The 14,323-nt window shown below is 39.6% G+C and overlaps 1 protein-coding gene across 1 annotated transcript; it reads left to right on the plus strand.

Moving 5' to 3' along the window:
- The first annotated feature begins 4,889 nt into the window (after positions 1–4,889).
- On the plus strand, positions 4,890–5,813 carry OR13G1 (olfactory receptor family 13 subfamily G member 1). Its single transcript, XM_025987362.1, has one exon. It carries the CDS (start codon positions 4,890–4,892, stop codon positions 5,811–5,813), a length of 924 nt encoding a protein of 307 aa, XP_025843147.1.
- The last annotated feature ends 8,510 nt before the right edge of the window (positions 5,814–14,323 follow it).

Below are 14,323 nucleotides of genomic sequence, written 5' to 3' on the forward strand. Positions count from 1 at the left end.
TGATTTTAGGGGGGGATCTCTCTATTTCCTGGATCTGAATGCCTGTTTCCCTTCCCAGATTAGGAAAGTTTTCAGCTATGATTTGTTCATATACGTATTCTGGCCCTCTGTCCCTTTCGGCACCCTCAGGAACCCCAATTAAATGTATGTTTTTCTTCCTCAGGCTGTCGTTTATTTTCCTTAAGCTGTCTTCATGGTCTTTTAATTGTCTCTTTTTTCCTCAGTTTCCCTTTTTGCCATCAACTTGTCTTCTATGTCGCTCACTCGTTCTTCCACCTTGTTAACCCTCGTCGTTAGGACTTCTAGTTTGCATTGCTTGTCATTCAATTGATTTTTAATTTCTCCCTGATTGGATCTAAATTCTGCAGTCATGACGTGTCTTGAGTCCTTTATGCTTTTTTCTAGAGCCATCAGTAGCTGTATAATAGTGCTTCTGAATTGGCTTTCTGACATCGAATTGTAATCCAGATTTTGTAACTCTGTGGGACAGAGGACTGTTTCTGATTCTTTCTTTTGAGGTGAGGTTTTCCTTCTAGTCATTTTGTTCAGTGCAGAATGGCCAAAAAGAAGTTGTATTGGGAAAAGGAGAAAAAGAGAGAGAGAGAAGGAAAGAAAAGAGTAAAAGAAAAAAGAAGAAAGGAAGAAAAAAAGGAAAAAAGAGAAGAAAAAGAGAAAGAAAAAGAAGGAAGGGGAAAAAAAGGGTGGGGGAAGCAATAAAAAAAAAGAACAAAACAAAACAAAACAAAAAAGCCAAAACACGGTGGGGGGGGTATCTTTTGATTCTGTATACTGTAAGTCCCTTGACTTCCCCTGGAACTGGTCCGTCTAGCTGGTCTTCTGGGGGAGGGGCCAGCTTGCTGATTTTCAGGTGTTAGCACTTGGGGGAGCTGTTCTGCCCCTGCCTGGTGCAGGGCTCAGTGGGGTTGTTTACCCCGTGAGGCCCCAGGAGGAACAGCCCCAGTGGCGGGGCCAGCTCTGCAGCCCTGGAGTCAGCCTCCGCAGTAGCTCCAGAGCTCTCCGTCTGCAGGGCCTGGAGGCTCCGGGGCGGGGCCAGTGATCTGCTCAGCTCGGGGCAGGAGCGTCCTCGCTGTCCTGGGCCCTCCCAGCCTCTGCCTGTCCCCGGGGGAGGCCGGATCCTGGGCTGTGTCCCGGTGCCCTGTGCTCCGGGGCCTGCGCTGTTGGATTCGCGCTCCCGCCCCGCAGCCCCCTCCACAGAGCCGCCTCCGAGCCCCTCCGAGCTGCTCCGGGTCCCGCCGTGCGCGCGCTGCAGCCCTTAGGGAGCTCAGCGCACTCTCCCGGGGCGCAGGTGCCTGTCAGTGTCCCCCGGAGCCTGAGGGCATCCCCGCCCTCCTGGGTCCTGCTCCGCCTCCCTGCGAGCCCCTTTCTGCCCGGGAAGGTTGGTGCAGCTCCTGCTTCTCCGGGACGGGGCTCTCCTGTCCTGGGGACACTCGCCCCGGCCTCAGCCTGGCTCCTCGCGGGGCCCCTCCCCCTTGGAGGCCTTTTGTGTCTTTATTTCTTTTCCCCCATCTTCCTACCTTGATAGAAGCGCGAACTCTTCTCACTGTAGCATTCCAGCTGGTCTCTCTTTAAATCTCAGGCCGAATTCGTAGATTTTCAGGATGATTTGAAGGTTATCTAGGTAGTTTGGTGGGGACAGGTGACTGGGAACCCTACTCTTCTGCCATCCTGCCCCTCCTCCTCTCAGATTCTCTTATTTCATCTATCAGTGCACTGTTTTATTATCAACTCTATACAGATGGCAATATTAAAGTCTGCCATGGTTGTGATGAAATGATGATATATCATACCTACAGAAGATCTAAGAGAGAGTCTGTCACATATCATAGATCCAAGCAATGACAGCTGTTATATCCCTTCACCATCAGAAAACAAGAAATAAAATGAGGGAGTCTCAAGGTGCCTTATAGATTTGACAAAATACTTTTCTACTGATCTGAATAGCTACACATAGATTATCCCATTAAATTTAGCAAATTAATAATTTAGCTTTCAGGACTTAGGGGAACAAATCATACCGTATGCAGCCTGAAAAATGACTTATTGCCCTGTGTCTGTTTAGGTAATAGAGGTACAGTATAATCTCTGAAAAGTCAAAGAACAATATTGAAACTTAAAGTTATTAGTAAATTCACAAATACCTTGGATGCTTCTACTATATGGACTAGGTCAAAATAGTACCTTCATTCATGTATACATATAAAAAGCTGACTATGCATAAAAACAGATCTATCCAAATAAATAAGAAAAATATAATATGGGTGATAAATGATAGTGTTTGGGGAGGAATAAGAATAAGAATTTATCTCATAAAAAGGAGAAACCTCTTTTGTGAATATTTTATTTATTAATTCATGAGAGACACACACACAGAGAGAGGCAGAGACACAAGAAGAGGGAGAAGCAGGCTCCTTGCAGGGAGCCTGATGAGAGACTCGAGCCCAGGGACCTGGGATCATGACCTAAGCTGAAGGCAGATGCTCAATCACTGAGACACCCAGATGCCCTCTTATGTTGTTGGTGAGAATGCAAGCTGGTGCAACTACTCTGGAAAACAGTGCAGAGTTTCCTCAGGAAGTTAAAAATAGAGCTACCCTATGACCCAGCAATTGCACTCCTGGGTGTTTATCCAAAAGATACAAACATAGTGATTCAAAAAGGCACCTGCATCCCAATGTTCACAGCAGCAATGTCCACAATAACCAAACTGTAGAAGGAGCCACACTGTCCTTCGACAGAAAAATGAATAATGAAGATATGGTCTATATATACAATGGAATATTACTCAGCCATTAGAAAGGATGAATCTTACCATTTGCAAAGATGTGGATGGAGTTAGAGGGCATTATGCTAAGCCAAATAAGTCAAGCAGAGAAAGAAAATTATTAAATGATTTGACTCATATGTGTAATTTAAGAAATAAAACATAGAATATTAGGGAAAGAGAGGGAAATATAAGATAAAACAGAAAGGGAGAGAAACCACAAGAGACTCTTAATCATAGGAAACAAACTGAGGGTCACTGGAGGAGAGGTGGGGAATGGAGTACCTGAGTGACGGGCATTAATGAGGGCACATGATGTAGGAGCACTGGGTGTTATATGCAACTCATGAATCACTGAACTCTACCTCTGAAACTATACATTATATGTTAATAAATTGAATTTAAATTAAATTAAACAAAGAAGTGAAACAGAAAAAAATTGATATTTCTTAACTCATTTAAAAATAACAACAGTAAACTTCCTACATGTTAACACACACAGACAAGAAAAAAAAAAAGAATTTCCCTCAAAATCTATCAGCAATGGCCACAATAGCCAAACTGTGGAAGGAGCCTCGGTGTCCATCGAAAGATGAATGGATAAAGAAGATGTGGTTTATGTATACAATGGAATATTACTCAGCAATTAGAAACGACAAATACCCACCATTTGCTTCAACGTGGATGGAACTGGAGGGTATTATGCTGAGTGAAATAAGTCAATCGGAGAGGGACAAACAGTGTGTTCTCATTCATTTGGGGAATATGAATAATGGTGAAAGGGAATATAAAGGAAGGGAGAAGAAATGTTGGGAAATATCAGGAAGGGAGACAGAACATAAAGACTCCTAACTCGGGGAAACGAACTAGGGGTGGTGGAAGGGGAGGAGGGCGGGTGTTGGAGGGGAATGGGTGACGAGCACTGAGGTGGACACTTGACGGGATGAGCACTGGGTGTTTTTCTGTATGTTGGTAAATTGAACACCAATAAAAATTAATTAAAAAAAAAAAAGCAAAAAAAAAAAATCTCCTGGCTACTTTCCAAAATAACTTTTTCAAGTTGCCACTTTGTTTGAGTATCCTTAAGAAACTTTCACATTGTCTGTATAACATCTATAATATCTAATATCTGTCCCAATTTGTATCATTTTTGGAAACAAAAAAAAGATTCTCTAAGAATATGAAGTTTATGGACTTTTAATGGCCAATTTACAGCTATACTAAGATAAGGATGCAATCCTAGATCTCCTATTTTTATGTCAAATATTCTTAGCATTATATGATAGCACAAGTTAGTCATGCAATTTTGGAAATGTGCTTCTGCAATTAAAAAATATCAGGCAAGTAATTGATTAAATTGGTTAGTTCTTAGACACCAATAAATTATTCAATGGTCTCAGAATATCTAGGCTCAGGATATTCTGTGGGATATTTTTCCCCTGAAGTCTTCCCACTGTTACTAACCCTGTCAGATTCTTTTGTTCTAGATATTTCTGCTCCTGTATGTTACAAGAAAGATAGTATGTAGTTAACAAGTAGGGAGCTGTGTAAGTATTTGTATTCTATTTCATATACCTGTGAATTTTGTTCAAATAAGTTTCAACTAAAATGGTAATATTGAAATACTTAAATATATTTATTTTACTTATCTTTTCTCAACCACTGGCTTCAGTTTAATGGATTCATTAATTGAAGAACCTGCGTCAAAAAATGATATCCAGCTGGAGAATAGAGGGTATTGCCTAGAAGACAGAACTCCATCTGAAGGGAATTTTTGCTACAAAGTTGTATCACATCAACTAACAAATCACTAAGTTCACACACACACACACACACACACACACACACACACACACACACACATGCTCCCAGATCATTTTTTGTATATTTTTTTATTGGAATTCAATTTGCCAACATATAGCATAACACCCAATGCTCATCCCGTCAAGTGCCTCCCTCAATGCCCATCACCCAGTCATCACAACCCCCCACCCATCTCCACTTCCACTACCCCTTGTTCATTTCCCAGAGTTAGGAGTCTCTCATGTTCCCAGATCATTTTAATTCCCAGTTGCTCATTCTCTACAATGTCTGTCACCAAAGCAGGATGAATAACAGCATTGTAACTGAATTTTTGATTCTGGGCTTCACCCAAAAACCTGAACTGCAAAGAGCTCTCTTCATTGTCTTTCTCCTCATCTACCTTGTGGCCTTACTTGGCAATGCACTGATTGTCATTGCCATAATCTGTAACACCACCTTGCATACACCCATGTATGTTTTCCTTCTGGCACTGGCTATTGTGGATATCATCTGCACAACAAGCATTATACCCAAGATGCTGGGGACCATGCTAACAACAGGAAGGAGTATTTCCTATGAAAGCTGCATGTCACAGCTCTTCTTCTTCACGTGGTCCCTGGGGGCCGAGATGGTTCTCTTCACCACAATGGCCTATGACCGCTATGTGGCCATCTGTTTCCCTCTTCGCTACAGAACTATGATGAACCCCCATATGTGTGTGGCCTTGCTTGGCATTACCATGGTGATTGCTGTAACCAATTCCTGGGTACACACTGGTCTCATCCTGAGGCTGACTTTCTGTGGGCCAAATACCATTGACCACTTCTTCTGTGAGATACCTCCACTTCTGTCTTTGTCCTGCAGCCCTGTGAGGATCAATGAGGTGATGGTGTATGTTGCTGATATTACCCTGGCCATTGGTGACTTCACGCTCACCTGCATCTCCTATGGTTTCATCATTGCTGCCATTCTCCGCATCCACACAGCAGAAGGCAAGAGGAAGGCTTTCTCAACATGCTCATCCCACCTCATAGTGGTGTCCCTTTACTACTCTCCTGTGATCTACACCTATATCCGCCCTGCTTCTAGCTACTCATTTGAAAGGGACAAGGTGATAACTGCACTCTATACTCTCGTGACCCCAACATTAAACCCAATTGTGTATAGTTTCCGAAATAAGGAGATGCAGACAGGGATTCAGAAGGTATTTGCATTTCTGAGACATTAGTGGTTTCAAAAGGTTTTTTATATCAGCTTGACTCCAGAATCAAGTGATTCATGAGTTGCATATAACACCCAGTCAAGGACTCCAGCTTGACTCCTAGAATGTCTCATATTTTACTGATCAATTGTAAACATTTCCTTCCCCTATTCCCTTGACTCTATTTCCTATCCCCTATTCAGCTTGACTCCAGAATTAGTGATTCATGAGTTGCATATAACACCCAGTCAAGGACTCCAGCTTGACTCCTAGAATGTCTCATATTTTACTGATCAATTGTAAACATTTCCTTCCCCTATTCCCTATTCCCTCTTAAGAGTGTTTCATTCCATTAAGAATCACTGCCTTAGCTCCTGATTTCTAAAATGCACTGACTTTCTTAACATTTCATTACTGATTTATACTTATCACTTTGCATATTTCTAAAATATTTTCTTTCATGAAAACTTTCACAACAAACCACAGTAAATGTAAAGTGTTTCTCTCATTCTTATTCTTTTCCCAGCTTTTTCATTGTCTCCACAATTGTAATATAGTGATTTTAAACATTTTTTAGAGAGATTTTATTGATTCATGAGAGAGAGAGAGAGAGAGAGAGAGAGAGAGAGAGAGACACGGGCAGAGGGAGAAGCAGGCTCCATGCCGGGAGCCAGTGGCGGAACTTGATCCCGGGACTCCAGGATCACGCCCTGGGCTGAAGGCAGACACTCAACCACTGAGCCACCCAGGGATACCCTGTCCCCACAATTTTATATTTTTAACTTTAACAATGTCTTTAGGGGATCCCTGGGTGACTCAGCGGTTTGGCGCCTGCCTTTGGCCCAGAGCGCGATCCTGGAGTCCTGGGATCCAGTTCCGCGTCGGGCTCCCGGCATGAGCCTGCTTCTCCCTCTGCCTGTGTTTCTGCCTCTCTCTGTGTGTCCAGCATGAATAAATAAATAAATAAATAAATAAATAAATAAATAAAATCTTTAAAAACATTTAAGAATGTCTTTAATGTAATATATGTACCACCTCACATAAATATATATCATGATATATATCCCAACGTCTTTTTAAAAATTTTTTATTTATTTATGATAGTCACACAGAGAGAGAGAGAGAGAGGCAGAGACACAGGCAGAGGGAGAAGCAGGCTCCATGCACCGGGAGCCTGATGTGGGATTCGATCCCCGGTCTCCAGGATCGCGCCCTGGGCCAAAAGCAGGCGCTAAACCGCTGTGCCACCCAGGGATCCCCCAATGTCTTTCTAAAAACATGTACATACCTTCTCCTTCCTATATACCTAGATACACAAGCATTTGCCTAGAAGCATACATAAAAATCATATATATTAAAATATTTATACTCAAAAAGAAATATTACTTCTAATATAAAATTGATCAGTTTATGAATCAAATCAGTTTTCTCATTTCTGTAATAAGAAAATACATTGCATTACTTTGAAACTTATTTGTGACTCAGGAAGCACTATTTCCCTTGAAATGAATTATAATTAGGGTTCTGCTGCAATGTTTTCAAAATACAGGCACTTTTGTCATACTAATCTTCCTGAAACTATCTAGTTCATGTCACTCTTGCTTGCTTTAGAATCTACTTCATGAAAACAATAATCATGTATTATTGTTGACATCCTTTTCTGAAGGATGTAATGAGGGATTCTAAATAAAATAATATCTAACAGACAAGAATGGAAAGAATCCTCTAATACCTTCTAGCTGAAGACCATTCTGAGCAAACATACAGGTGAACAATCTGGATTTATTACATTAGGAGAGAGGCTGTCATGGGTCAATAAGAGGATGCTAAAAAGGACTTATTTGGGATTTTTGGGGGGGATACTTGATGAAAGATTATACATGGAAGGTTTTCCATAGTTTGGGTCAGAAAATAAAAGAAATTTGTTTAGGAGCTATATAGAATAAACATTGTTAAACCGTGATTGGTAAATAAGTAGCAGTGCCTCATATTAATTAGGAAAAGAAGGTACCTTTCTTTCTGAGCTTTGGGCTCCATTTCTGAGCTTTGGGCTCCATTTTTATTTTCGCCTGTGCTCAGAGTGGACTTGTTTTTATCTTGCTCTATCAGGTGACAATCTTCTGATGTTCTGTGATTTTCCGTTTTTTTTTTTTTTTTGATGATATGCAGAACACCATGTCCTACCTGTTTAGCCAGACAAGCTGGGCAGACATTACTCAGAGGCCATTCTTTTTTTTTTTCTTTCTCATTTCTTTAAAAGTAAGCCTACAAATTACTGTCTTCATTATGTCCTCTTCCTTTTTGAAAAGATCCAGCTACATAGAAGCCAAATAAACAAAAATTATTATTTCCTTTAGAAAGACAAATATGAAACAATTTCCTGAAAGTGTCCCTTGTTATGAACTTAGGTGGTTATAAGCATATTTTGAAAAAAGTTAGATAATCATTTGAAACATTCAAATGTACTTTCATTCTGAATTTTTAAGTGGAAAATTTTAAAAGGAAATTAATTCTGGACTCCCTCCTCTCAGAATTTGTTGCATTGTGGCTTCTATATTATTCTTGTTTATTATTATATTGTGAATTGCATTTTGTAATATGTATATAAAGGGATACTACATCTATATATTTTGGAGTATTTTGCATGATTTTCTAACTAACCAATTATACTGTTATGTACAACTCATGCAACATAAAAGAGAATGAATTATGTATAGCTATACATCTAGAATATTTAGGTTTGTTATTCAAGGGAGATCATAGGATGTCTGAAGTTGGAGTTGTATCTCCCCATATTTCTTGCCCAGTACCTTGTACCTTTTAGCATTGCAAACATCCACCTTAAATTTTAAGCCTATTGAGCATTTTTTTTTTCTTTTTTAGTTTAAGAGTAAATGCCAATATTGGCTTCAGTGTTCTGTGACATTGATGTGCTGATATCTGAATGTGAGATGGGGAGAACTGGGGTATATAATGGATTTCCCCTACATTGTATCTAGTACTTGATATAGTGTATGATAAATATTGCAGAATGATTTGGGCTAGTTACCTAAGAACACAGTTTTGATGAGACAGGCATTCTGGGTTTGGACCTCATGTAGATTATTTTAGATTTCATTGCAGAAATAATCTATTCTACTGAACATAAATGTATTCTAAAGCCGTGCTAAGTTTCTATTATATTCAGTTACAGAAAATACAGAATAAACCAGTGTATAGACTTGTGCCTCATGCAATGGAAGTCTGGTGTGCAACCATAAATCGTGACTTTCTCCACTCAAGGATATTAGCAAAAAAATAGTATCCTTTAAGTTTGTTTGTTTGTTTTTTGTTTTGTTTTGTTTTGGTTTTGATTTTGTACTGCTATACGTTGTTTTCCCTAGGGTCATAATGGCTTCTGTATTTCTAGCATCTGAATCATGATCCAGGCAGAATTAAGGCTAAAGGTGAAGACACAAAGGGCATGTGAATCTTCACCTATTATTTTAAACTCTTGGTTCAGGGACCCCTAGGTGGTTCAGCTGTCAAACATCTGTCTTTGGGTCAGGTTGTGATCCTTGGAGTCCTGGGATCGAGTCCCACATGGGGCTTCTTGCATGGAGTCTGCTTTTCCCTCTGTGTATGTCTCTGCCTCTCTCTCTTGCTGTGTCTTTTGTGAATAAATAAATAAAATCTTAACAAAAATAAACTCTTGGTTCAGCTTTATTGAGGTAAAATTAATAAATAAACTTGTAAAATATTCAAAAGTGCATCTCATGATTTTGTAATAAAGGAATCACTCAATAACCATGCACTTACATCACACTGGTCATAACTATATCATTGTCATTGCACCATCTCAAACATATAGTTAATTTCACACTTGTCTTAAAATTGTAACCTCTACATTTTAAAGGCAGTATGTGTGTTAAGTGAACTTAGAACTAGGAGTATTACAAACATGAGTACCTGACTGTATAGATGTCATGTGATACAACCTAAATGCAAATAATTTCAAAAAGTTTTTAATATTTTCAGTAAAGATATGTGATTTGTGAGATAAAATACATAAACCTTCCACATACAACATCCATTTTTTAACAATAAAAAATTTACAAGATTTTTAAAATACCAGAACTCATGATGTATTTTACCTTTAAACTATGCTTAATCCATAGCTTAGTCCATTAAAAAGAGTTAGAAATAACAACTAATACACTAACAATGAACAATATCACCTCTGAGACTGTGGTATCTTAAAACTATTTCCTCTTAAAAAAAAATCACAAATCCTTAGAGCAATCATAAGCTACAGATAAGGAGTAGAATTTGTGTACAGAACACATGAATGTGGCCAAATAGGGTCATGGCAAATGACCCCAGACAATAAGTTACATGCTTCTACTGTCAAGGATTGGATATTTGTGTATAAATATGGATAGTGATTTCATGAATTTAACATAGCAAATATGTTTAAATTAAGGAGTTTCAAATTACCTGAAAACGTTTTGATAAACATAGGAAGATTTTAGGGAACAAATTCATTAAAACCAGTAAAAGAAAAAAACCCAGCATTTTTCATTTACTATATAATCTGTGTAGCAGGACATTAAGGTTGCCAAATAATTGGCTTATGTTGGGTGGGTGGGTTGTTTTCAAGAAAGATTTCAGAAGAAAAATAAAAATGTCAATAGCATCGCTTTGAAAACTGTAATGACTGCATAAGTCTAGGCAATAGTTTTATTTATTTATTTATTTATTTATTTATTTATTTATTTATTTATTTATTTAATTGGTGTTCAATTTGCCAACATATAGCATAACACTCAAGACTCATCCCATCAAGTGCTCCCCTCAGTGCCCATCACCCAGTCCCCCCACACCTGGCCCACCTCCGTTTCCACCACCCCTTGTTCGTTTCACAGAGTTAGGAGTCTCTCATGTTCTGTCTCCCTTTCTGATATTTCCCACTCATTTTCTCTCCTTTCCCCTTAATTCTCTTTCACTATTTTTTATATTCCCCAAATGAATGAGACAATATAATGCTTGTCCTTCTCCGATTGACTCATTTCACTCAGCATAATACACTCCAGTTCCATCCACATAGAATCAAATGGTGGGTATTTGTCGTTTCTAATGGCTGAGGAATATTCCATTGTATACATAGACCACAGCTTCTTTATCCATTCATCTGTCAATGGACACCGAGGCTCCTTCCACAGTTTGGCTATTGTGGGCATTGCTGCTAGAAACATCGGGGTGCAGGTGTCCTGGCATTTCATTGCATCTGTATCATTGGGGTAAATCCCCAGCAGTTCAATTGCTGGGTCGTAGGGCAGGTCTATTTTTAACTCTTTGAGGAACCTCCACACAGTTTTCCAGAGTGGCTGCACCAGTTCACATTCCCACCAACAGCGCAAGAGGGTTCCCTTTTCTCCACATCCTCTCCAACATTTGTGGTTTCCTGCCTTGTTAATTTCCCCATTCTCACTGGTGTGAGGTGGTATCTCATTGTGGTTTTGATTTGTATTTCCCTGATGGCAAGTGATGTGGAGCATTTTCTCATGTGCATGTTGGCCATGTCTATGTCTTTTTTGGTGAACTGTCTGTGTCTTTCACCCATTTCATGATTGGATTGTTTGTTTCTTTGCTGTGGGTTTAAGAAGTTCTTTATAGATCTTGGATGCTAGTCCTTTATCTGATACATCATTTGCAAATATCTTCGCCCATTCTGTAGGTCGTCTTTCAGTTTTGTTGACTGTATAGTTTGCTGTGCAAAAGCTTCTTATCTTGATGAAGTCCCAGTAGTTCACTTTTGCTTTTGTTTCTTTTGCCTTCATGGATGTATCTTGCAAGACGTTACTGTGGCCGAGTTCAAAAAGGGTGTTGCTGTGTTCTCCTCTAGGATTTTGATGGAAATTTGTCTCACATTTAGATCTTTCATCCATTTTTTTTAATTAATTTTTATTGGTGTTCAATTTACCAACATACAGAAAAACACCCAGTGCTCATCCCGTCAAGTGTCCACCTCAGTGCCCGTCACCCATTCCCCTCCAACACCCGCCCTCCTCCCCCCTTCCACCACCCCTAGTTCGTTTCCCCGAGTTAGGAGTCTTTATGTTCTGTCTCCCTTCCTGATATTTCCCAACATTTCTTCTCCCTTCCTTTATATTCCCTTTCACTATTATTTATATTCCCCAAATGAATGAGAACATACACTGCTTGTCCTTCTCCGATTGACTTATTTCACTCAGCATAATACCCTCCAGTTCCATCCACGTTGAAGCAAATGGTGGGTATTTGTCGTTTCTAATCGCTGAGTAATATCCCATTGTATACATAAACCACATCTTCTTTATCCATTCATCTTTCGATGGACACCGAGGCTCCTTCCACAGTTTGGCTATTGTGGACATTGCTGATAGAAACATCGGGGTGCAGGTGTCCCGACGTTTCGTTGCATCTGAATCTTTGGGGTAAATCCCCAACAGTGCAATTGCTGGGTCGTAGGGCAGGTCTATTTTTAACTCTTTGAGGAACCTCCACACAGTTTTCCAGAGTGGCTGCACCAGTTCACATTCCCACCAACAGTGTAAGAGGGTTCCCTTTTCTCCGCATCCTCTCCAACATTTGTTGTTTCCTGCCTTGTTAATTTTCCCCATTCTCACTGGTGTGAGGTGGTATCTCATTGTGGTTTTGATTTGTATTTCCCTGATGGCAAGTGATGCAGAGCATTTTCTCATGTGCATGTTGGCCATGTCCATGTCTTCCTCTGTGAGATTTCTCTTCATGTCTTTTGCCCATTTCATGATTGGATTGTTTGTTTCTTTGGTGTTGAGTTTAATAAGTTCTTTATAGATTTTGGAAACTAGCCCTTTATCTGATATGTCGTTTGCAAATATCCTCTCCCATTCTGTAGGTTGTCTTTTAGTTTTTTTGACTGTATCCTTTGCTGTGCAAAAGCTTCTTATCTTGATGAAGTCCCAATAGTTCATTTTTGCTTTTGTTTCTTTTGCCTTTGTGGATGTATCTTGCAAGAAGTTACTGTGGCTGAGTTCAAAAAGGGTGTTGCCTGTGTTCTCCTCTAGGATTTTGATGGACTCTTGTCTCACATTTAGATCTCTCATCCATTTTGAGTTTATCTTTGTGTATGGTGAAAGAGAGTGGTCCAGTTTCATTCTTCTGCATGTGGATGTCCAATTTTCCCAACACCATTTATTGAAGAGACTGTCTTTCTTCCAATGGATAGTCTTTCCTCCTTTATCGAATATTAGATGACCATACATTTCAGGGTCCACTTCTGGGTTCTCTATTCTGTTCCATTGATCTATGTGTCTATTTTTGTGCCAGTACCACACTGTCTTGATGACCACAGCTTTGTAGTACAACCTGAAATCTGGCATTGTGATGCCCCCAGCTATAGTTTTCTTTTTTAAAATTCCCCTGGCTATTCGGGGTCTTTTCTGATTCCACACAAATCTTAAAATAATTTGTTCTAATTCTCTGAAGAAAGTCCATGGTATTTTGATAGGGATTGCATTAAACGTGTAAATTGCCCTGGGTAACATTGACATTTTCACAATATTAATTCTGCCAATCCATGAGCATGGAATATTTTTCCATCTCTTTGTGTCTTCCTCAATTTCTTTCAGAAGTGTTCTATAGTTTTTAGGGTATAGATCCTTCACCTCCTTGGTAAGGTTTATTCCTAGGTATCTTATGCTTTTGGGTGCAATTGTAAATGGGATTGACTCCTTAATTTCTCTTTCTTCAGTCTCATTGTTAGTGTATAGAAATGCCATTGATTTCTGGGCATTGATTTTGTATCCTGCCACGCTACCAAATTGCTGTATGAGTTCTAGCAATCTTGGGGTGGAGGCTTTTGGGTTTTCTATGTAGAGTATCATGTCATCGGCGAAGAGGGAGAGTTTGACTTCTTCTTTGCCAATTTGAATGCCTTTAATGTCTTTTTGTTGTCTGATTGCTGAGGCGAGGACTTCCAGAACTATGTTGAACAGCAGTGGTGAGAGTGGACATCCCTGTCTTGTTCCTGATCTTAGGGGAAAGGCTCCCAGTGCTTCCCCATTGAGAATGATATTTGCTGTGGGCTTTTCGTAAATGGCTTTTAAGATGTCAAGGAAAGTTCCCTCTATCCCAACACTCTGAAGTGTTTTGATCAGGAATGGATGCTGTATTTTGTCAAATGCTTTCTCTGCATCCAATGAGAGGATCATATGGTTCTTGGTTTTTCTCTTGCTGATATGATGAATCACATTGATGGTTTTACGAGTGTTGAACCAGCCTTGTGTCCCAGGGATAAATCCTACTTGGTCATGGTGAATAATTTTCTTAATGTGTTGTTGGATCCTATTGGCTAGTATCTTGTTGAGAATTTTTGCATCCATGTTCATCAGGGATATTGGTCTGTAATTCTCCTTTTTGGTGGGGTCTTTGTCTGGTTTCGGAATTAAGGTGATGCTGGCCTCATAGAACGAATTTGGCAGTACTCCATCTCTTTCTATCTTTCCAAACAGCTTTAGTAGAATAGGTATGATTTC

Source organism: Vulpes vulpes, chromosome 7 (assembly GCF_048418805.1).
Source record: "Vulpes vulpes isolate BD-2025 chromosome 7, VulVul3, whole genome shotgun sequence".
Classification (NCBI taxonomy): domain Eukaryota; kingdom Metazoa; phylum Chordata; class Mammalia; order Carnivora; family Canidae; genus Vulpes; species Vulpes vulpes.